The 22,715-nt window shown below is 48.2% G+C and overlaps 1 protein-coding gene across 1 annotated transcript in view; it reads left to right on the top strand.

Annotated features, from left to right (window-relative positions):
* Positions 1–22,715, top strand: part of LOC310914057 (hydrocephalus-inducing protein homolog) — a gene marked incomplete at its 5' end in the record, with an annotated part of 172,036 nt that overhangs the window by 86,707 nt on the left and 62,614 nt on the right. The window contains 5 exons of the mRNA XM_083869954.1: positions 9,021–9,203; positions 9,747–9,872; positions 15,158–15,277; positions 17,045–17,179; positions 18,603–18,802. Coding sequence (XP_083726080.1) covers positions 9,021–9,203; positions 9,747–9,872; positions 15,158–15,277; positions 17,045–17,179; positions 18,603–18,802 — 764 coding nt within the window. The remainder of the gene's footprint in view (positions 1–9,020; positions 9,204–9,746; positions 9,873–15,157; positions 15,278–17,044; positions 17,180–18,602; positions 18,803–22,715) is intronic.

Raw genomic sequence — 22,715 nt, 5'->3', positions numbered from 1 at the left:
GTTTTATGTCAGTTTTGGCATCGGCTCCAATGGGATGTGGAAAAGACTAGATCAGGAGTGAAGAATGAATTGCCTTCATGAATATTCACCCAGGGGTTTCAGCTTCATTACGACCTACTCTTGTGAAGAGCTGAGCAGAGCCAAAGCCAGTGGCTGTGTCCACTGTGCCGTGACAACGTACAGGGCTCTGATTAATGGGCCTGGAAGGTCCTTCTGGTGACACACAAGGTCTGTGCTCTGAGCCAAGGTGCCTCAAGGAGAGCTGGAAACAAACCCAACTTGTTCTCAGTGAATAACACACTCGCTGGCATTGTGAGAGTGAACAGGGAATTAATTTTGCTGACTTTGGGGCACACAGGAGCACTGCAAGTACAGCAGTATCAGACTGGAAAACAGGATAAACATTTTTAGATGAAACAAGACTGTTTATAAATTAAAAATGTGGATTTTATAAATCTCTTTCAAGCAAAACAATTTGACATAAACAAGCACAAACCTAAACTATTAGATTTTAAATATTAGTATCATTTGAGGGTTAAAATTGAGATAACATTAATTCTACCCTTTAAACAGACTATTGCCTAAGTTTAACTATCAGTGAATACACATCCTAAAGTAGATGTAGATTAACTACAGTAGAACTGCATTCATTTTCAGGTTCAAGTTTTATTACTTTTCCCACAGATCAAGACCATTATAAGACATAAGGGAACCATGAAACAATGTGTTTCATTAAGAATCTTTTCTATAACCAATTTCTCCCGGCATAATCACAAAACTACATACTCATTTTTCAAGCTGTGGTCAGAGTAAAGGTGATACACAAGTAATTCCAATACTTTGGCCTGAAAACTTGGGGCATGCTGACTGGAGAAGAGGAGCTGGCTGTCAGTGGAAGGCTAATGAATTCAGAAATGCTGAGAGGTGTGCTCTAATTTGCTTCAATCCCTTAAAAACCTAACTGACATCAGTGAGATGGCTTCTAGCAAGTATTCCACATGTAGTCCCACATTAAAAGTATGGTTCTGCATAGGATAAGTCTGTATTTCCCATGTGACTGTGTGTGACAGGAAATTTAAATTGTACCCCCTTACATATTTTACATAAACAGCACTTGCCCCCACACCAGATTAAAATGATGGCTTCAGAAGGAAAGCAGAGACAAAGACACTCGTTACAACAAGGATTGGGCTTTGCACTTTTTCTAAACACTAACAAAATATTTTTGAAAGGACAAGTAAGTCAGTTTCAGAAATCTCAGTGCTGAGAATTTATTCTTTTTCAGAATTACTGCTTTTTTAAAAATTTGCCTTGCAGTGGTGCAGTGTTTCTCTCGGGGCTCTCCCTGGCTGGCTCTGGCATCTGCGCTGCAAGAAGGTGCAGTTCTGTATTTTGGAATACAGTTCTGTTCCTGTGGGTTCTTGTCTCAGCAGCAGCATGAACAATGCGAGAAATAAAGGAATAAGACTCCGGTGGGAAACATCAATTTTGTTTTATTATATCTATTGTCACCCAGGAGTCAGCCCACCAAACGCCTCCTGAACTCGAGGGGTTTCAACTTAAATATGGGGCTTGGGGAATAGGGAGGTTACAGCTTGGAACTAATCCAGAATAGGGAGGGAGTGACCCCAAACGAAAGTGACAACCCATGGAACAAATCAAGGAACAAAGGGGGAAGGAGAACCGGGACCCTGCCAATCATTGGGATTCCTCACCATATTTTCTAGATGTCAGGGTGAGGCCTTGAAGTGACAGGACCCAGGTGTCATATAAACGATGACTGATTAACAACAGTAACTGGGGTAAACCATAACGGGGTAAAACATGGGGTACATGGGAAAAACCATTGGGAAACAGTATAAAACAAACAGATGCATATAGAAAACAGGTAAAACCCCAAAACACACCACTACATTGCCTAAGGAGGCTTCATGAGAAATCTATATTATTTATTAACACTTTGGATTACTTGAGAGTAATCCAAAGACAAACATAAGAAGACTCCATCATCTTCCCAATCTCCTGTCCTGTTTCAGTGACAGCTGTCAACTACCATGAAGCAGCCATGTTTAGTTTAAAGTTAGCAAAATGTATGTTCAAACAAGATATAAAACGTGCCAGTCGGAGATACAGGTTGTGTAAGGCTGAAGAACAGCAATTACCTGAATTCAGGTATATATGCAGGATTAAAATGTGGTGAACTGCTCTGAATTTCTGGACATTTTGCTGCAGAGGACTCCAATAGAAATGGGCATTCGGGGCACAATCCCTTCATTTCAGGTAAGGAAGGGCTTTTTATTATCTCTAATGTGGATAAAAGTGATCTGTGTTGGAAGTAGATCTTTGGTGTCTGACAAAGGAATTGAACACTTAAGAATCAGTAACAGAAACTTTCCCTTTGTTCCCTCCACTGTCTTAGGAAGCTGTACTGAAGTGTCTTTTCACATTGTGGGCGAGGCTGCACAGCCAGTGGCACTGGAGGTGGCTTCCACAGCCAGGGCCTGGAAGGAACATAAGTGGCAGCAGTAAAGCCTTTCTAAGCCACTTCCTACAAAAGTGTCATCTTCAATACCGAACATCTCAACAGAAGGCATTGGCAACGCTGAAACAGGTGGGTTTATAAACCTGAGATTCAGAGGTGAGCCATCTTCACTTGAGTGCAGTAGTTGCATGGTATTGGAAAAGGGTTGTTTGTTTTTAATCTTACTTAAATGCATAGTCCACATTATTCTTACATGCTGTTATGGGAAGATGGCACTTAGCTCTCCTAAGAGTCAAACATGGCTTTGCAGAATAGAACAGTGTTAACAATTAAAAACAGTGATTATCAAGAAGAGTTTTAGACTATTTCAAAACATGGACTCTTTGTGGTATTTTTATAGAGGTTTAACATCTCAAGTAATAGAAGAATCATACAAAGGTAATACAAGCAACCTGAAATCCACTGCAAGCAGTTCTATTTTAACTCAGCAATTCACACCAAATTCTTTCACCACACTGAGAATGAATTCAGGAAAATAAATATCCAAGGAGAAATATGGATTTGATTGTCATTGCTGTTAGGCTGCTAAAATAAAACAGCTGTGATCACACACTCAGATAAAGCCATTGTTGAACAAATATTTTTATTAAACATCTCTGCAGTGGAGATGAGTCCAGCTCCCCAAGAGCAGAGCAGGCTGCTTCCCAGACCACCCACTGCTCCCGAGGTGAAACGTCCCATCCAGCTGTTGGGGGTGGGAGGATGGGATCAGACACACTGCACAGCGTGGCAGGCACGGAGCAGCTCCTGTTGGCTCACAGACGCCTCAGACTGCAACACCTGGAGCTTCACATGCCAGGAAACAGGTCACAGTCTTTTACCAAATCATGCCTTGGACCACCAGTGATGACATCCATGGGGCTTCTTGGAAGGCACATCCCCAAAACTGACAAGGACCCCTCAGCCCAGGGCACAGAAGACTCCAACACTGAGGTCAGCTGGTTACAAGAAGCAGAGGGGGAAAGCAGGCACAGAGGAAGGTCAGAGGTACAACAGGAGCAGTCAGGAAAATAAACTGGCCACGGGCATACAGTAAATAAACTGTGTCTGAGCTGGGAATAAAATCCAGAAGTGCTGACTCCTTGTCTCTACTCTGCTGTCCCAGTCCTAATCAGATCCTCCTTCAAAATTACTTTCTAACCTATTCAGTCCAGGAGACAGGAACATGGAGCCCATGGGTCAGGTCTTCAGTGGGGCAGATCACAGCAGTTTTCCTGTAACCCACAATTACACAAGTGTAACCGGTTTAAATATTTCACAGAATCACAGAATATTCAGAGCTGGAAGGGATGACAGAATCACAGAATGATGGAAATGGTTGAGCTTGGAAGGGGCCCTAAAGCTCATCTTGTTCCACGCCCTGCCATGGGCAGGGACACCTTCCACTGTCCCCAGCCCCAGTGTCCAGCCTGGCCTTGGGCACTGCCAGGGATCCAGGGACAGCCACAGCTTCCCTGGGCACCCCGTGCCAGGGCCTCTCCAACCTGTGTGGTCAAGAATTTCTTCCCAATAGCTCGTCTAAACCTGCGCTCTGTCCGTAGGAATCCATCCCCCCATGTCGCAGGATCACAGAATATTCTGAGCTGGAAGGGAGCCACAAGGATCAGCAGGTCCAGCTCTGAAGTGAATGGCCCAAACAGGGTCCAAACCCACAACCCTGGTGTTATTAACACCGCGCTCCAGCCAGCTGAGCTGATGTCCTGCCACTGCACGCCCCTCCTTGGGAACAATCCCTCCCCATCCTTCTCCGTGTGCTCATCCAGCCCAGCCCCTGTCCCTGCACAGACCCCCCAACAATCCCGGCCTGGGCATCCCCGGAGCAGGATCCAAACCCTGGTGGAGCTCTGGCAGCCTCGGGGCCGGGCCCATTCCCTGGGGAGCCTGGCTGTGGGGCCCAGGGGCTGCCACCAGGGTTATTGTGCTGAGGAGAAACGCCCCTCTAGGTCAGGGGGAGGAAAACCTTCCTCCCGGGGGCCTTTGCAGCCACAGGTTAATATCTCTCTTAGGTTTCGATGTTCTATCGCTTTGTTAAGTTTATGTCACCCGTTTCAGCCTCCGTTCACCATGTACGCGCTCCTCCTGGAATGTCCTTCCTTCCCTTGACCCCCCGGCTGTGTCTCGCCGCAGTGTCCCCCCCGTCACCCTGTTGGTTCTCCCCGTTCCTGTTTTCCCCTCTGCACCACTTTCCCCTGTCCCTGTCGGACCTTCCCCCTCAGATCCGCCCCTTTTGTCTCCTTCATAACCCCGTGCCCTCGGCGCCGCCTTCCTTCCCTTCCCTGCTTCTGTTGGGAGCCGTTCTCGTCCCTGAGCCTCTGTTCTGTGTGCCGGGCCCCCTTGGCTGTTCCCGCCTGTGTCCCTCAATAAACACCTCCGGATCTCCAGAGGAGAACGCGTCCCTTCGCCGCCTCGTCAGCGCCGTTCCCGGCCGTGCCCTCACAGTGCCGCGCTCCCGGGCTCAGAGACGGGAGTCGCTCTTGAGGAGCCCGTGCCCGCCCGCCCGCACGTTGTAACCCCCGGGCAGTGCCCGGCACCCTGCGGGAAAGAAGAGCCTTTCCCTGATTTCCAGCCCGATCCAGCGGCGCTCGGCACGCCCGGCCCGCGCTCCCCTCGGCCGGCGCTGCCCTCTCGTGGCACGGCCCGAGCTCGGCCTGCAGGGGGCGCTCCCGGAGCGCGGCACCTCCAGCGGCGCGGCTTTGCCTCCGGAGCGACGGGAACCGACAGCGAATGCCCCGCGCCTTTATCGCTGCGTGTGCCGGGTCTCTGCGGGGCCTCGGCAATGAGCGCAGCGCTCTCAACGCCGGGCGCTCCAAACTGTAATAGAATGGAAACCTCTTTAACAAACTCAGGGGTGGGGGCAGCAAAATCATGTCCTGAGAAAAGCAGTTACTGGTTCCATAGTTGTGGGAATAGATGCAAGGCCAGGAGCAGCGCTGTTCTCTATTGACTGGCTGCTGTTCACCAGGCCATCACTGCTGATCAATTAATTTCCAGTCTGTTCCTGTGGGCTACACTTACTGGCTCTTTCAGCATCCTTTTATCTAGAGCAGGGCAAGAGATTGAAACCTGATTTGGTTTCCTCACAACACTTAAAAAGATACACTTGGGGTTCCCATATGGAACAAACACATATGCACCTACATTTTTTTGTTCTTTACAATTTTTTTTCCTTTCTATGGGAGTATGATCACCTAATTTACAGCAGAGAAGCCATGCAAGGATGGCAGCTGGCTACATTCTATTTTCATTATTCATAAATGACAAACGGCTGCTTTAGCATGAACGTTTTACCTGTGAAGACTTTTTTCTTCAGAAGGGGCCAATAAAAACTTTCAGTGTACCATTAGCTCCTGTGCACCTTTAGGGATAGTCACTGACACCAGTATAAAAAGTGCTGTTTGTTTTGTTGTTGAGTTCTGGCTTGTTTTGTCTCCAAGATTCCCATGTCTATTGCATTCTGTTTAACTGCAGCTTAAATGCAGTGATAATGCTGGCTGCAATTTGAACAGCTTCTTTTGCCTAATCATGATACTGATTGCTTTTTTTTGATACTTCAAATGATAATAATGATTACGTGTTCTAGTAGTCTCAAATAATCGTTGTGTTTGACCAGCGCTTCTAATTAAGTCAGAGTGTCCTACCCTGGCTGTGTATTCCCCACGAGCAGCCTCCCAGAGGCAGAGGTGGGCCAGTTTGGAGCTGCCCAGCTGGGTCAATGAACACCAAGCCATGGGCAGCTCTGCCCTCAGCACAGCTGCTCTCAGGGCTGTGGAGCAGCCCGACCCACGGCCGAGCCCAGTGTCACTGCCGGCGTCTCCAGGATCAACGGGGCACCAACAAACCTGAGCTAAAACCCATCCTGTACTCAAGTTTTCGCTTCACTGACTTCAGCCACCAAGAAAACAGTACCTAAAGCAGGCACAACAGCACTGCTGCCACCCACCCAGGGCTCAGCTGCGAGGTCGTGCTGCCTGTTCTTGGACCCTTAGGGCCGATCAATTTTGAGAATTGCAGAAGATGCTTAGTCCAGCCAGGATGAGCTTCTATATCCATTGCCTTATGCTACTATAATCTGTTCCCTGAAATTTCCTTTAACACCTGTCTCCAGTTCAGCTTTAAATGCAGGAAGCTATTTGTGGCCAATTTAAAATAAATGGCAGTAATTGGTTATTTCATTTTTGGCTGCCATGAGTTTTGCTAGAAATAACCTACTACTGTTTCCTACAGTCCATTTCCCTTTTCTTCCTAAGCACTCATCTCTCCTATGCCAAAGAAAGGGAGAATTAAAAATAATTAATCTGTCTAAAGAGTTTGCAGGTGTTAATTTGTTGTTAGCAATACTTTATGCTATTATTGCCGAATCCTCAGCTCTGTGCTTTAGCAAGATGCTTTACCGAGTTCTGTGGAATGTAACTGGTATGTAGATAACCTGTTTTTCACTAGAGAAGCTTTGAGCCAGCTCTGAATTTTTCTTTCAGTTAGTTCTGTATTTTTAACAACAGCAGGTCAGTATTAGCTGTGACAAAATCTCACAAATTGGAGAGAGTTTTCTTAATTTATTTCTAAAACTTGTATCTTAATCTTACTCACAATTCTTTCTACTTCTTTATATTTTTCCTTGCCTGGTTTTGTACCACCACTTTATAAATGAACAAAGCATCCATCAAGGTCTTCAAGGGAGGTAGAAACCAAATACACAGACCTGTTTGGGACCAGAAGAGAAACCCAAATGGAGATTATGGAGCTTTTAGTGGACATGCAGACACCTCTGGGTGCAACAGCCTGAAACCAGCATGCTGAATAAGGACTGCAATCCTAAAACCTGGAGGCAGAGGGATTAAGGTCCAGATCTGGGGGATGTAGCCATGGCCAGTCCCCAGCCACCGTGAGGAGCACTCTGCTCTAAGAGCAAACAGCACAACTGCTTCCCACCTATGGGCACCCTCTGCAGCTTCCCCTCTTCCACTGCCACCCCAGAGCTTCTCCTTTGGCCTGAGCCATCTCCCCTGTCCTCTGAGACAGCTAAAGGCTGGAATGCCCAAAGTTCAGCTGTGAATTCCTGCTTAGGAGGCAGAGTTTTCTCTTTTACACAGTGGAGAACGATGGTCAAGTAGAGCAGCCCCCCAAAGTCACATGCTGACCTGTAATCCCAATCTCTGTGCCTTACATTTTAATTTTCACTTGTCTACCACACGAGCAAGCTACTGAGCTCTGCAGAAGGGCAAATGGAACAAGAGAGAAGGTTGTAATCATGTGGCTTTTTAAATGAGTTGTTGATGGCCAAGAATTTATTTCATAATGATGGGGCAAAGTACTTGTTATCCATTCACAACTTCATTCACAGCTCGGCCACCAGCTCCTGAGTTATCAGGCTGTGAATTGTTCTAGCAGAAAGAGCAAAAACTCTCTGAAGTATTTTTATTTTGATACATTATGGGGGGGTTGGGGGGGGATTTTTTTCTTCACACTATCAGAGACTGGAAGCTTTTTCTTGTATGCCTTTGTTGCTACTTTTAGACCTACTTCCCTTTTTACTTCTATGTAAACAAAAAAGAATAGAGACAGTGATGCCAGTTTTTGTCTCTCCAAATGAAAAGACTGAGGTCCTGCCCTGTGCAGCCCATGAGAAACATGGGAACCCTGCAGCCCTAACACTTCTGTCCCAAAGTCTAGTACAGGAGGGGGTTAATGGAGAGGATTCCTCTACAAGCCCAGTTAAGCTTCCATGTTCCCTCGAAGATCTTTAACCCCACCTCTCCTGCACTATTTAGGTTTATGAATGAAATCAGCTTGTGCTGTGCATATACATAACTAACTTTCCTATGACTTGCTGTGGTCATAATTTGCTAGATAGAAAAACCTAACAGCAAGATCACAATTTTTACTTGAACATTGCTTAGTATATGGACAAACAACTATGATATACAGAACACTTTCCAGAATTTCCTTTTTTTTTATTTTTCTCCCTCACAAGACAGAACGTTTGGCTAGAGATACCATGGAAGGCATGGGAAGTCATCAGGTTGTTGCACTCCGTGTCCTTAAAGGAGGCTATAAATTCTTTATAAATTCTTTGCTGATTTGCTGGACCATATAAAAGCACTAAATCAAAATGGTGATAAATCTGTGCCTGTTACCGTGGCTTTTGTCAGAATAAAAAGCTGCTGTGTAAGTTGTTTTTTTGGGTTTGTTTTGGTTTGGTTGTTGGTTTTTTTGTGGGTTTTTGGGGTTTTTTTAGCACATCTGTGGTCTGAAGGAGAATGCCAGAAAGTAATACAGGATGTGATAATGTCAGTCTCCTGGAGCACCAATTCCTGGCTGCTGATTAGTGATAAACCATTACACCAGGAAATCACTTCTGCTCCCCGTGTGTCCCAGGAAGAATGAGAAGCTCAATGTTAGTGCCCAGGGCCCGCAGCTCGCTGATTCCACTCGTGCTCTGCGCTGAACAAACTGCTGAGTCCCTGTGTTTTTCCCGCAGGGAGGAGCAGCTCGGAGCGGGGGGGGCTCTGGCGGTACCGAGCGCTGCCGCCGCGCCCCGGAGCGGATTCCTGCCGGGGCCCGAGGGGGGACCGGGGCTGATCCAGGGGGGACCGAGGGGGGACCGAGCCCGACCAGCTCCACCAGCCCTCGGCCCGCCCCCGGCCCCGGCCCCTGGACCCCGGTACCGGCCCCGAACCCCATCCCCGGTCCCCGGCCCATCCCCGGTCCCTGGCCCATCCCCGGTACCCGAACCCCATCCCCGGTACCGGCCCCGAACCCCATCCCCGGCCCGCCCCGGCCCATCCCCGGCCCCGAACCTCATCCCCGGCCCCGGCCCATCCCCGGTCCCGAACCCCATCCCCGGCCCCGAACCCCATCCCCGGCCCCGGCCCATCCCCGGCCTCGGCCCATCCCCGGTCCCGAACCCCATCCCCGGCCCCGAACCCCATCCCCGGTCCCGAACCCCATCCCCGGTCCCGAACCCATCCCCGGTCCCGAACCCCATCCCCGGTCCCGAACCCATCCCCGGTCCCGAACCCCATCCCCGGTCCCGAACCCCATCCCCGGTCCCCGGCCCATCCCCGGCCCGGCCCGGCCCGCCCGTCACAATCGCAGCCGCCGTTGCCTGGTAACCGCGAAGGCGCCGGCAGCGTCTGTGGCCGGGGCGCGGCCTCAGTTGCCTGTGAGCGCTCCGGACTGGCTGTTCCGGCCTGGATGTCTGCAGGCGGCTTCGCTGGGCCTTCGCCGAGCGGATTGTTCGCGGAACGTTGCTTTCTGCGAGCGAGTTTTGAACTTGCGGAACGCTGGTTTCTGCCAGCGAGTCCTCAACTCGCGGAGACTTTATGTCTCTGTGAGCAACTCCCCAACTCACGGAGACTTTTGTCTCTGTGAGTGACCCCTCAACTCACGGAGACTTTTGTCTCTGTGAGTGACCCCTCAACTCACGGTAGACTTTTGTCTCTGTGAGTGACCCCTCAACTCACGGGAGACTTTTGTCTCTGTGAGTTAATTCCCCAACTCGCGGAGACTTTTGTCTCTGTGAGTGACTCCTGAATTCGCGAGGGAATCTGGAATTGCCTTTGAAGGTAAAGACTGACTAAAGTTGAACTTCTCGGGTTTGTCACATCTGTGACAATCTCTGAAAAAAAAAATGCCAAAGGGAAATACAGGATGTGATAATGTCAGTCTTCTGGTGCAGCAGTTCAGTGGCATGTACAGCTGGTGGATGAACAATAGATGGTCTAATGATTGTGCTCTTTTTTAACTGAAGAAATGCAAAATTTCCTAAATATACTAGTCTATGCAATTGTTTTCCTACAGTGATTACTTAAACTGCTTAAATGTGAAGGAGTTCTGTTCATGTTTCAGTGGGTTTTTATGGTCTGGTTATTAAAATAATTAGGGAGATGCCTCTGAAACAAGACCATATGCCAAAGTCAATAGTCTGGATTTTATGTAACAGTAAATGCAAGGAAGAGAGAGAGAAAGAAATAGAAGAGGGAGGGGGTTGGGGAGGGGGACAGAAAGAGAGTGACAGAGACAGATTAAATAAAAAAATATCCATTCCATGGATCCCATTGGCATACCATTAAATCCTCTTCTGGTCTTCTCTGTGCTGAGGTGTCACTAAACATAGGACTCCAATGGATTAGTACAGATTTGGGCAAGGTGGGACTGCCCAGGTACCTCCCCTCCTTTGCAGGGCAAGTTTGACTCTCTCTCTTGCTCCTTTCAGATCATATAAAACCTTTAGCACCAGTATATCCTTGGAGTCTGCCATGAATTGGGTTCTGGATTTTCAGACCTGTTCTGTACTTTGCATCCCACGCAGTCATCTGGTGCAAGGCCTCAGGCAGGGGTCTGGGGCACTTTGGAGTCTTTATGGGGTGTGACACCCCCTCAGCTGCCCCTCATGGGAATGTGCCCTGGCTGTGGCCATCTGGGGATCTTAGAGCTGAGCCAGTTTGTGTGAGGGAGGATGGGTGTGCACTGCCTCTTAGCAGAGGTTACACCACACACCCAAACTGTCCTCCTTCCCTCTGCTGATGGGAGGTTTGTGTGCAAACCTGGCCTCAGCAGATGGGTCTGTGGCTATGACTTCCCCACCCTGAACCCAGACAGAGCTCATTTTCAGGACAGCTGCTGGATTTGGCTTTGGTGTGGATACATTTTTCTCCCTGAGCCTTGTTTACTTCTCCCTAGACCTCAGATAAGAGAACAATAGTGTCACCTTTTTTTGTCTCAAGTTCCCTTAGGTGGCTTAACTCGCAGTCTGAAGTTCCAGTTGGGAGGCATTTTCAGGGAAGGGTGGGCTTTGGTGCTCACAGCTTCTTTATACAGTTTTGTCACAAAGGGCAAAAAGTCCTTTATAACAATATTTCAGCCATCAGCCATAACATCCCAGTCTCTCACAAATCCGGTGAGGAGCAGCTGAGAGAGCAGGGGTTGTTTAGCCTAAAGAAGAGGAGGTCCACTCTAGCTATTTTAAAGTAATATTTAAGCTACAGCTTTGTCTGTTCTAACTATTATTAATGTTCAGATTTTTAGCTCCAGGTTTCAGTATGATCCATCTTGGAATTGCACAACATAGCCCTATAGTTCAAATAAAGTCCAACTAGAGGCCTAACAACCCTAGCTACTTATACCAAACAAGCACTTAGCTACTTTCAAATAATGTAAAATTTTTAGCACCAGTATATGCCTTGAGTCTGCCATGAATTGGGTTCTGGATTTTCAGAGTTCTGTTGTTTCTCCTTCCAGTTGAGGCACTGTCGCTCATCTGTGACATCCTCCTTCACAATGGCATCTGGATTTCCAAAAAAGACACCAACACCTCGTCTTACATTAAGGGAAAGACTGAAGTCTATTTCTGTGAGTACCCACTGGGGCTGTGTTAAGGCTGGAAACTCCCCTCGTGTCCCTCCTCTCCCTGCCCTGCCCCTTGTCCAGCAGCACTGTCCAGCTGCAGACCCCATCCCCACCTCTCTGTGCTGTGCTCCCCTTGGTGGGGGCTGTCCTGGTGCAGTAGGGAACACTCTGTGTTCCTTCAGGGACAGTGCAGCTTGCCTGGCTGTGCCACCAGAGCCAAGGTAAACCAGTGTGAGGCCGCAGCCCTGAGCACGTGCTTCTTTCCCTCCCCGTGGTCACAGCCATTCCTTCTGTCAGGCTGGACACTCACCTGTGCTGCTCTGACCAACCCGCCCTTGGGCATGTTGGGAGGGAAGCTCAAACTCTGCCCAAAGCCTTGAGAGACATGGCTGGTCCCAGCCTGAAGAGGTTCCAAACCAGCTGATCTCTCTCATCTCCTGTGGGGCACAAACCCAGCCCTGCAGACAGCAGTGGAGTCAGGGCCACCAAGGTCCCTTGGCTGTGTCAGGAGCTCACTTGACTGAAGATGCCCCACGGCTGAGGCTCTGTCAAGGAGAGTCCTCTGTTTTCTTCTGTGGAGGGATCTGTGAGCCCAGAGAGAGAAAACAATTAACAGAACTAAAACTTGGACACATTCCTGTGCACCTCACTCTTGCTACAACTTTGCTTTCTTGCATCTCGTGGACTCAGCCAGCAGTGCTATCTCCTTGCTGTGAGTTTTGAGTGTTGTGCAGGAGTGGAGTTAGGGGAGTGCTGAGAGCTCCTCCACACTCTCTGAAAAGGTCACTGCCTCAGTCCAATGAAACTAAAGAGGAAACAAATGCCCAAAGAGCAGAAATCCCCAAACGTGTCCCATCAAATCATGGCAAAGCTAATGGGACAGAGCCATGTGGTTGGAGTATGTGTATTGCACTCTGTATTATTAATTTACTGATGCTGAGTATTTCAGCAGGTAGCTTCTAGGGCTTCCAGAACTGTCCTAGATGCTGTGATCACAAATTATTTACCAGTGCCGCTAGTTCAAGAAAAGCCTATATAAACAATGGCATCTCTGACACTCTCACTGTTTTGTTTGTTTGTTTGTTTGTTGTTGTTTTTTGTTTTTTGGTGGTTTTTTTTGCCTTTCAGCTGTTTCCCTCTAAATTCCTGAGGGAGAAGTTTCTCAACATGAACAGGAAGGCCAGTACTGGGGGGAGTATTCTGCCCAAAATTGGCCAATTTCTAGACACGACTGAGACTGATCAAAAGGTAGCCTTTTCCTGCTCTTTTCCTTTCTGTTTGATTTGAAGTTTGAAGATGTGTGCTTGTGACAGGCTTGCCTTCAGCAAAATACCTCCGTGTCCATTGTTGTCATTGCAAACTGCTGCTAGTGGTGAACTTGGAGTCCTGATCTGCACTAAGCCAACACAAATAGCCTCTGCTGCTAGGGTTTGCTGGAGTGTATCTGCCATTGCTAAAACAATGTGGGGAAGGCTGGGGACACAAATGCACAAAATTGCCATTTGCCATTCTTCTGCTGAAACAGCCACCTCTTGCTTAGGTGTGGTCACCATCAAATACTTGGAGTTATAGGATTCCCTCCACAGTGGCAGCATTGGCCTTTGAAGTCCGAGGAGTTGCAGTAATTACTTCAGATTTAACAGAACTCATTGCATTAATGCTTTGAGTTGGAGCAATGTATTGGGACCCTGACATAGTGTTAGATTTTGCAGACTGCCAGATGTACAGGGGACTCACCCTGGGCAGAGGGAAATGGATGTGCTTTATCTGGATCAGTGCCTATTAACGGTGTGTTTAAAGCTGCTTTTCTTGCAGGACTGGCTCAGTATAAAGCACAGTCCAAACGGGTAGGTGACTGAGCTGGGCTGTTGAGTGGGAAATTGGCAGCAAGAGACATGCAACAAACTGGTTAAGGATGGCCCTGGAGAGGGGGTTTGGGAACACCTCAGTGAAGGGCACAACTAAGGCACAGTGTGCTGCAGCCACTCCCTTTGGCAGACTGTGTCTCCTGTGATGTCTCAGAGGAGACCTGCTTGTGTCTCTGGAGTGACAGCAGTGTGGCTGGAGAACGCAGACGAAGCAGGGGAGAGTTTTCTCAAAGCAATGTCTCTGCTCCAGAAGCATTTGCTCTTGTTGTGTCATTCCAAACATGCCTCTGCAATGATATTAAATAAGACAGATAGCAGTAATAGATTACAAGAAAGCACTCATTTAAAGCTCATGGACAAAGGAGATACCGACTCTATTCTTAACCCAGGTTGCTGAGAAAAGAACTGAACCTTATCCTCATTTGGCATCCATTTGTCTTTTTCCTAACTTCTGTGTTACTTTATTTTTGCCTTTACCTCTGTTAGAAATGCACTAACTTTTAGATGCAATTGAAGGGGACAGAATCATTGAAGGAAAAGAAAACTGTTTATTGATAAACAATTCAGCTGAGCCAGGTGTGTCCCTCCCTCCAGAGGTAAACAAACACACCCTCCAGCAAAATGGCAATCTTTTTATATCCTTTATACCCAGCCAGGGTGGTCCCTGTCCCTTTTCCCATTGCCTAAGTACTCGGGAACTTCCATTATCTGTGACTGCCAACTTTTCTGTCCCCTCTCCTCTCATCCTACTTCCTTTTGGTCAGGTCTTTCATTCTTTCCCTCTCCCAGCCCACAGTGACATGCAACAAACCAACCTGAACAAATCCAAATTACAAACAGCAACACACAGAACCAACAACTTTCATTCTTTCACTTAATAACCTTTTGGCTTTGTCTTGCACACCTCATCTCTCACACCTCCTCTGAGATTGTTCTGTTCTTACTGATGTCTAAATTCTAGATCAAAAAAGATATTTGCAATTGTGTGGGTCTTGGTTTCCCTGTCTCAGAGTAAAGGACATCCCAAAATTGTTTCCCATGGAGTCTGATGTAAATTTGTGGGTCTTACTTACTCCATGAGTGCTCAGTCAGTGCCCCAGAGCTCCATGACCTCATGGACACAGGGTAGTGCTTAAGGTAGGTGCTGCCTGGCATTCTGGAGAGGGAAACCTGGAGAAATACATGCCAAAAGAGCAGCTTGGCTTGAGCCTGCTCTGTGTGGCCCAACAGCTCTTGATCAGCTCAGAGCAGAGGTGGGTGGGCTACTGCTTCCTTCGTGTGGCCTGGGCAGACATGCTCACCATGAATGTGTGCTTCAGTGGGGATCAGTGTAATATTCTCCTTCATGAACCTTACTCCCAGCAACTGAACCTCTCTCTGCTCTCTCTTGCCTCTCCAGTTGTCACCAGTTTCCCCGAAACAGAGCTTGTTTCAGGTTTCCCCATCAGAGATCATATTTCAGAACTTCGCTGGTCATGAGGTCTCTGTAATGGTGCTGTCTCTCATGAATAAGGACAAGGTAAGTGCTGGGACATGGAGCTTTAACACTGTGCTGGAAGAGTGGTGTAATTCCCATAGTGGACAGCAGAGCAAGTTACCTGCTGCAGCACATCCAGAAGAAAATGTCTCTGCACCTTTGTTCTGCAAGAGGTGGAACTCTTCCTGTGCTGGGAATTCGTCCCCTGATTTTGCCCAGGGGCTGATAGTATCTATCCCAAAGGAGTTTCCTTCTCTTGAAAGCTCTGATTGATAGGAATGTTGAGGGCTGCACAGTTCTTACCTGCTCTCATGCTTTGTGTTGAGTCTGTACCACATCCCGTGTCTCCTTGGTTAATCTTGGTTCCTGGTAGGAATCGCTGCCTCTCTCAGCTTGTTTGGCTCCCTTTGTGCAGCTCACAGTCAAAGCTCAGGGGCTGAGTTTTCTCCACTTTATGCTGGAATCACTATCATTAGTGGCACTGGCACTGCAGGAAATGTTCTGAAACAGCCCTGGAATCAGATTGATGTAACAGAAGCAGCAGGAGGCCTTTAGGTGCCACTTCAGGCTCCTGCTAAGCTTCAACCAGCTCTGTTCAGGTTTTCCAAAAGCAACATTGTGCTCTGCTTTCCCTTTGGGGAACCACAGCACATGCAAAGAAATTTACTCCTGGAGGTTTTCACCTTCATTTGAAGAAGCTGATTGTTTTGCAGTTCCCCGAGAGAGTTGAGAAGGAAAAAGTTGAAAAATGTCAGCAGTTGTGTTCCACTGTAAAGAGGAAAACAGACCATTTGAATTTCAGTCAGGGAACCATTTTATCAAATGAGGCTTGTGTCAAGAGTGGGCTGGTGGGAAGAGACAGGAGGAAGTCAAAATCATCTGGTTTAGACTTTTTGAGAGCATTTTGGTGCTCAGGGGTTGATATCTGTGTGTTGACAATGCATGCTTGCTCTGTGTGTGTATCCCAGAGGGCAGAACTTGGCCTGCTGGCTGCAGGCAGGAATGCCCAGCAGCCCGGCTTTCCTGCACAGGCAGCAAGAACCTCTGGAGAGCCAAGATTGGCTTTTAATATTGAAACCACCATGTGAGTCAGTGCTGGTCATGTTTCTCCAGGCAGAAAATGCCTTTGAAGCCCACAGTCAATAGGCACAGCCTGTCTGTGTTTCCATCACTTTTGGGAAGCTGATTGCTCTCATCATTTTATGCTTCTTCCTTGCTGCTTTACTGCCCATTTAAATTCTCTTTGCCATCTCCTTGTTTTAGGGATTGTCTTGCTGTGTTCCTTCTTTTGCTTTTCAGGTTTGCTTTTATTCCCAGTAAGGCCACAGTGTTTGGACTCCTCTCTTGCTGGTCTGCCTGCATGACTGTATCCCCAGAACTGCCCTACCCAAAGCTGATCTGCTAGAAGAGAATTTCTTCCTTCCCCCAGGATAATGTGCTGGTTTGCTTTCAGGTAGCACATTTCCTCTGTGGAACACAACTGCATGGCTGTGTGCAGGCAGAAGCCAGCAGGTTTTTTGGCCTTGTTGAATATGCAGATGATTTGGTTCAGGTGCTCTGTCTCCATCCTGCTGGTGCTGACCTGCTCGGCCCTTGCTTCCCACCAGGCACTGCCCTACGCCCCTGGTCAAAATGCTGGAGCCAGACAGAAGGGATTCAAGTTCACCCTTGGGAATTCTGTGCCTGTACCTCCACAGCTGAAAGGGCTTTGGAAAAGGGGTCAAGGAAGGACATCACCAGGACACGGCAGGTCTTCTCTCGTCCTGTTTCCACAAGTGGCAAAATCATTGTTCCATGTCTTTCCTGCAGTGTCTTCGGGTGGTGAGAGTGTCCATGAAGAGCTCACCTTATTTCCAGCTGGTGGGCCCCAACGATGCATGCCACGTCCTGCCACCAGGCATGTCTGCCCGTGTGAACATCCGCTTCACCCCCGACGAAAACAAGGTGAGACTGGAGGAGCCAAAGCACAGAATTATCTCCAAAGCCATTGTTCTCCCTGCACTCTGGGTACAGCCCATGCTGTGAGCTTGGCTCCAGGCCATGGGCAGGCAGCCTGCGGCCAGTCTCACCTCGACTGTGCTGTCAGGCCCTGCACCCAGGCCTGACAGGCCCTGCTTGCCCTCGCTGCACATTCCTGAGCATTCCCAAGGGAAGAAAGATGCACAGGGAACAGTATGAAAATGACAGCAGGGTGTTGATAGACGTTTGGCCATCTCTAGGTACAGTGGGAGGGGTTTAATTATTATGGAAAGTACTAGAGAAACAAAGAGGTCAGAGAGCTTTTCTCCTTCCTGACTGGCAACAGCTTCCCTGCCTCACCCTGGGCTGGAGCAAGGACGGTGTTTTTTCACACCCTCTGTTCTCCAGCCTTGCAGCTGTGCTGTCCCAGACCACAACTGACCATGATACAGCTGCAAGGCCAGGGCAGAGCATGTGCTGTGCCCATGGGCCCAGCCTGGCACAGGCACACTGAGCTCTAGGTGCCCTTAGTCAGCAGGAACTTGGTGAGCTGCAGGGGACTTGCACACCTGCCTGAAGGAGTTCATGTAGGGCAGGTAAAACCTGCAGGCAGACCTGTGACCCCAGAGCCTGTGGCAGTGACACTGCTGTGGCTCTATCTTCATGCCTGTCACTGTGGTTGCTCTGTCAGCTGGCACCCATTCCATGCCAATCGTGCTTTTGCATGGAGGTTTGAACACCAGTGCTGAGGCCCTGGCAAGTCTGATCTCAGTGCTGTGATCTGGAGGGTTGATGCTGTGATCTGGAGGCTTACACAGAAGGGTTTAGGACATGGAAGGGAGGAAGCCTTGCAGGGAAACAGAAGCTCTTTCCAACAGCATCCTGCTACCTCTTAGCACTGTTCTTCTCCTGACTTGGTTGGAGAGGCAAAGTTAGAGGGGAGTTCTGAGCCAACTGATGTTTCTACACCAGGCCAGAGCTGCAGGATCTCTTTGGTTGCAGCTGTTTTCTCACCTTCCTTTTGGTGCTTAGAGCCAGTTGAACACTTTGTCCTGTTTTCAGACAGTGGGAATATAGAAACCTAAAGAGGAATATCCTGTATTCCCTAGCTTCATGTTCCTCAGAAGGGACTTAGGAAGTATTTAACAACATTAAAATTGAGAGTAAAAATTGTGGTGGTCAACGGCAGTTCTCTGTATGACCCAAGTGACACAAAAGCTTAATGCCACTGAGATAGGTTTTTGCAAAGTGCACTGGTGCCTTTAAAATGTGAAATATTAGTAGAACTTAGTGTTCATTTTGGAGTGGAATAGGTAAATTGATGCCCTTGAGGGGATATAGGAAATGGTTCTTCTGCCATGGGGATGGCACTAAATGCCCTGTGCTGAGACGGTTTCTTTTCCTGCAGGATTATTACCACGAGCTGGTCTGCATCAGTGGGACAGAATGGATAATTGTGCCAATTCGGGCCACTGCTGCCCATCCTGTCCTGAACTTTCCTAAAAATCTGGACTTCTCCCAGTGTCCGGTCAGGTGCACCACCTGCTGGACTCTGCTGGTGCACAACAGTGGAAACGGGGCAGCTCATTACCAGCTGAGCACCCAGAGGTGAGGCATCTGTGCTCGTGCAAAACACCTTTGGGTGATGACAGACTTGGGGAAGAGCAGCAAAAGGAAGCAGAGCATTGGAGCTGCTGCCCTGCAGCCCTGGCTGGAAAGGGGCAGCACAGCTGGGGTTTACTGTTGCTCATGTTTTAAGCAGGATGCAGCCTTGAGCTTTCTCTGTCCCAGATTTCCTGGAGGGTGCTGGAACATGTTAGTAGCTGGCTTGCATCCTCCTGAGCACAAGCAGCTTCTGAAATGGTTACTTGCCATGGTCAGCCAAATAGACCCATTCTCTGGGAGGCCACAGGCATGTGGCTGTCACAAGAGGACACGAAAAGAACCACACTCACCCATCAGGATGTGAGATGAGAAAGAAGGGAAGTTTATTTGGGGATCTCGACTTACATAGTCTTTGGAATTTGGTCAAGGATTGGGGGACAAGAGTACCGCCTCTCTGACCTCAGTGGTCAACTTAGAAGTCCATCAATTTGTCCTTCCCCCTGAAAAGAAATGCATGTTTACAAAATATCAGTCTTTGTTTTTGCTACAAGCATAAGAACTCCAGTACAAGAATATAAAAACATCAGAAGACAAAAAAAAAAAAAAAAAATCAAAGCGACATGAGGCTTTCCAGTGGTCCCTGTATCAGATGCCCAACGTGAGCCATGTTGCAGGCAGCCAGTGCAGTTCCTGTTACTTAAAGTTGATCTGATTTCCCTTGTCAGCTGAGGGCATCAGTCACCTCTTCTGTTCCATGATGAACCTTTGAAAGCCAGTTTAAAATTTCAAACAGTTAATTTAACTCTCTGAATAAGGTTGTGCAGCCTTTCATTGAGATTTCTTTTTAAACACTCTGAAGTTTCTGTGTTTCTGCTGGTTTTTCATTTTGGTTTGTGTTAAATGTTTGTCAAAAGATCATGAATTCTTCATTGGAAACTTTCATAAAGGTCAAGGTCCTCTAACGCCTATCAACATACCACATGGCCATAGGTATATGCACAGGTGTATAGGAAATATGAGACATTCAATGAATATGTGAAATCAATTGGGCTGATTGTTGGTAAATGATGGAAAGTGGTTTCGGGAGTTGACAGATGAGCTTGCAAAGCTGCTCTCCATCATTTACCAACAGTCTTGGTGAGGTTCTAACTGGTGAGGTTCCAGGTGACTGGAAGCTGGCTAATGTGACACCCATTCACAAAAAGGGTGAGAAGGAGGATCCTTGTAATTATAGGCCAGTTAGCCTGACCTCAGTACCTGGTAAGGTAAAGGAGCAGTTTATATTGAGTGTCATCACACAGCACCTACAGCATAGCCAGGGTATCAGACCCAGCCAGCAGGGGTGTAGGAGGGGTAGGTCATGACTGACCAACCTGGCCTCCTTTTATGACTAGGTGACCTTCCTGGTGGATGCAGGGAAGGCTGTGGATGTCTGTTTGGACTTCAGCAAGGCCTTTGACAGCGTCTCCCACAGCACACTCCTGGAAAAGCTGGCAGCCCAGGCTTGGACAGGAGCACTCTTTGCTGGGTTAAGAACTGGCTGCATGGCCAGACCCAGAGAGTGGTGGGGAATGGTGCTGCATCCAGCTGGGGACAGTCACCAGTGGTGTCCCTCAGGGTCTGTGCTGGGACACTGATCAATCCTGTTTAATATTTTCCTTGATGATCTGGATAAGAGGACTGAGTCCACCATCAGTAAATTTGCAGATGACACCAAGCTGGGAGCATGTGTTGGTCTGCTAGAGGGTAGGAGGGCTCTGCAGAGAGACCTGGGATGGTTGGATGGATGGGCAGAGTCCGATAATATGTGACTGAACAAGTCCAAGTGCTGAGTCCTGCATTTTGGCCACAATGACCCCCTGCAGCACTACAGACTGGGGATAACAAGGTTGGACAGTGCCCAGGCAGAAAGGTGCTGGTGACAGGAGCTGAAAATGAGCCAGCAGTGTGCCCTGGTGGCCAAGAAGGCCAATGGCTCCTGGCCCTGGATCAGTAATGATTGGCCAGCAGGAGCAGGGAGGTCATTCCTCCCCTGTACCCGGCACTGGTGAGGCCACACTTTGAGTGTTCTGTCCAGTTCTGGCCCCTCAGTTCAGGAAGGACATTGAGTGCTGTGTCCAGCTCTGGCCCCTCAGTTCAGGAAGGACATTGAGACACTTGAGCCCATCCAGAGGAGGCCCCGAGGCTAGTGAGGGGCTGGGAACACAAACCCTGTGAGGAACGACTGAGGGAGCTGGGCTTGTTTAGCCTGGAGAAAAGGAGACTCAGGGGTGACCTCATCACTCTCTACAACTCTCTGAAAGGTGGCTGTAGTCAGCTGGAGGTTGGTCTCTTTCTCCAGGCAGTAACTGATAGAACAAGAGGACACAGCCTCAAGCTGCATCAAGGGAAATATAGGTTGGATATTAGGAAAAAATTTTTTACAGAAAGAGTGATAAAGTAGTGGAATGGTCTGCCCAGGGAGTCACCATCCCTGGGTGTGTTTAAAGAAAGACTGGATTGGGCACTCAGTGCCATTGTTTAGTTGAGGTGTTAAGGCATGGGTTGGACTCGATGGTCTTGAAGGTCTCTTCCAACCTAATTCATTCTGTGATTCTGTGATTTAGAAGATGAAAGTAAAGAATAGCTTTTGCTGTAGGGGACCTTTGGAAATCATCTGAGCAAACACACTGCTCAAAGCAAGACCAGTGTCTGGGGATTGCAAGGTGCCATTGAGAGATCTGGAGTTGTCTTTAGATGTCATACAAGAAAACAGAAATACAAATGGACCTAGTTAAAAAGCAGAAGAAAATAACCTATTAAAATACCCTTCATACCTTATCTTTTCTGCCTGCTGGGTGCAGTAGAGATTCATTGAAAGGGTAGATCTAACAGGATGAGAACTATCTTAAGGAACAGCTCACAATTAACAGATAAAAGGCCCGAATTTAGCCTGCTAGCCCCATCTCTTGGCAGTGGTTTTCATTTGGTTATTATAGTATCAGAGATGTCTCCTTCACAGTTCCTCTATTGGTGGGCTCAGGGAACAACTTGGTGATGTTGGCTGAAATTCAGAGGAGTTAAGTTTAACTGTAGAGCTTGTGTCCTTGGGTCTTGGGGAGCCAGGTCTATATGAGAGATGACTGCTACAGCAGTAACAGAGGAGTCTGGTGGGTACAACCTGGGGAGGGATGTAGGAGATGTGGGACTGATTTGCACTCAGCTTTTCAGCCCTGACAGCTGGGTCCTGAACTTGGCTGGATCCTCTTCTCCTGATAATTTGAAAATAAGAAGATATCTTCTTCCTCAGGCAACCCTTGAAGTCACCCCCAGGAGTGTTATTCCCATCCTGCCATCTGAGGGCAGGAGTATGTAACATGGAGTAGGGATGGGAAGGGAATGGAATGGAAGGCAGCGCTGAAGTGTGGCCAGGGACTCCTTTAACTGGCAGCTTCTCTGTTCCCCCAAGCCCCAGCAGAGACCTGCAGGAGTGCTGGCTCACCCCTGGGGCAGATGTGGGAGCTCATACAGTAAGCCAGCTCTGGGGCTGCTGGGGCCTTGTCTTTCCTCCCCTCTCTCCAAAGTCTCACATCCAGCACATAAACATTGCTGGCCCAAGGCTTCTCCATCAGCCACTAGTGATGTTCTCACTACTGGTAATGGAACAGGTCAGGCCCATAACTGCAGCAATAAGTCGTTAGTGAGCAGAAGTAAGTTGTCACTGTTACTGCTGACATGAATGAAATTCAGCTTGCCAGATGTTCTCTATATTTTTGTGTATGATAAATTCATCACCAAACTCCCCAGGACACCCCTTCTGTGGACTGACTGACCACCAGCAAAGCACTGAGGAACTTTTGTTTCCTCAGTGGGGCTGTAGAAGAGCACAAAGCCCAGCAACTGCTGGGCAGAAGCACATTTCACCTGAGGTGTCCCT

Source organism: Zosterops lateralis (assembly GCF_965231275.1).
Source record: "Zosterops lateralis genome assembly, chromosome: 12".
Taxonomy (NCBI): Eukaryota; Metazoa; Chordata; class Aves; order Passeriformes; family Zosteropidae; genus Zosterops; species Zosterops lateralis.
Note: the sequence above shows the minus strand (reverse complement) of the source record. Positions and strands in the feature narration are given on the sequence as shown.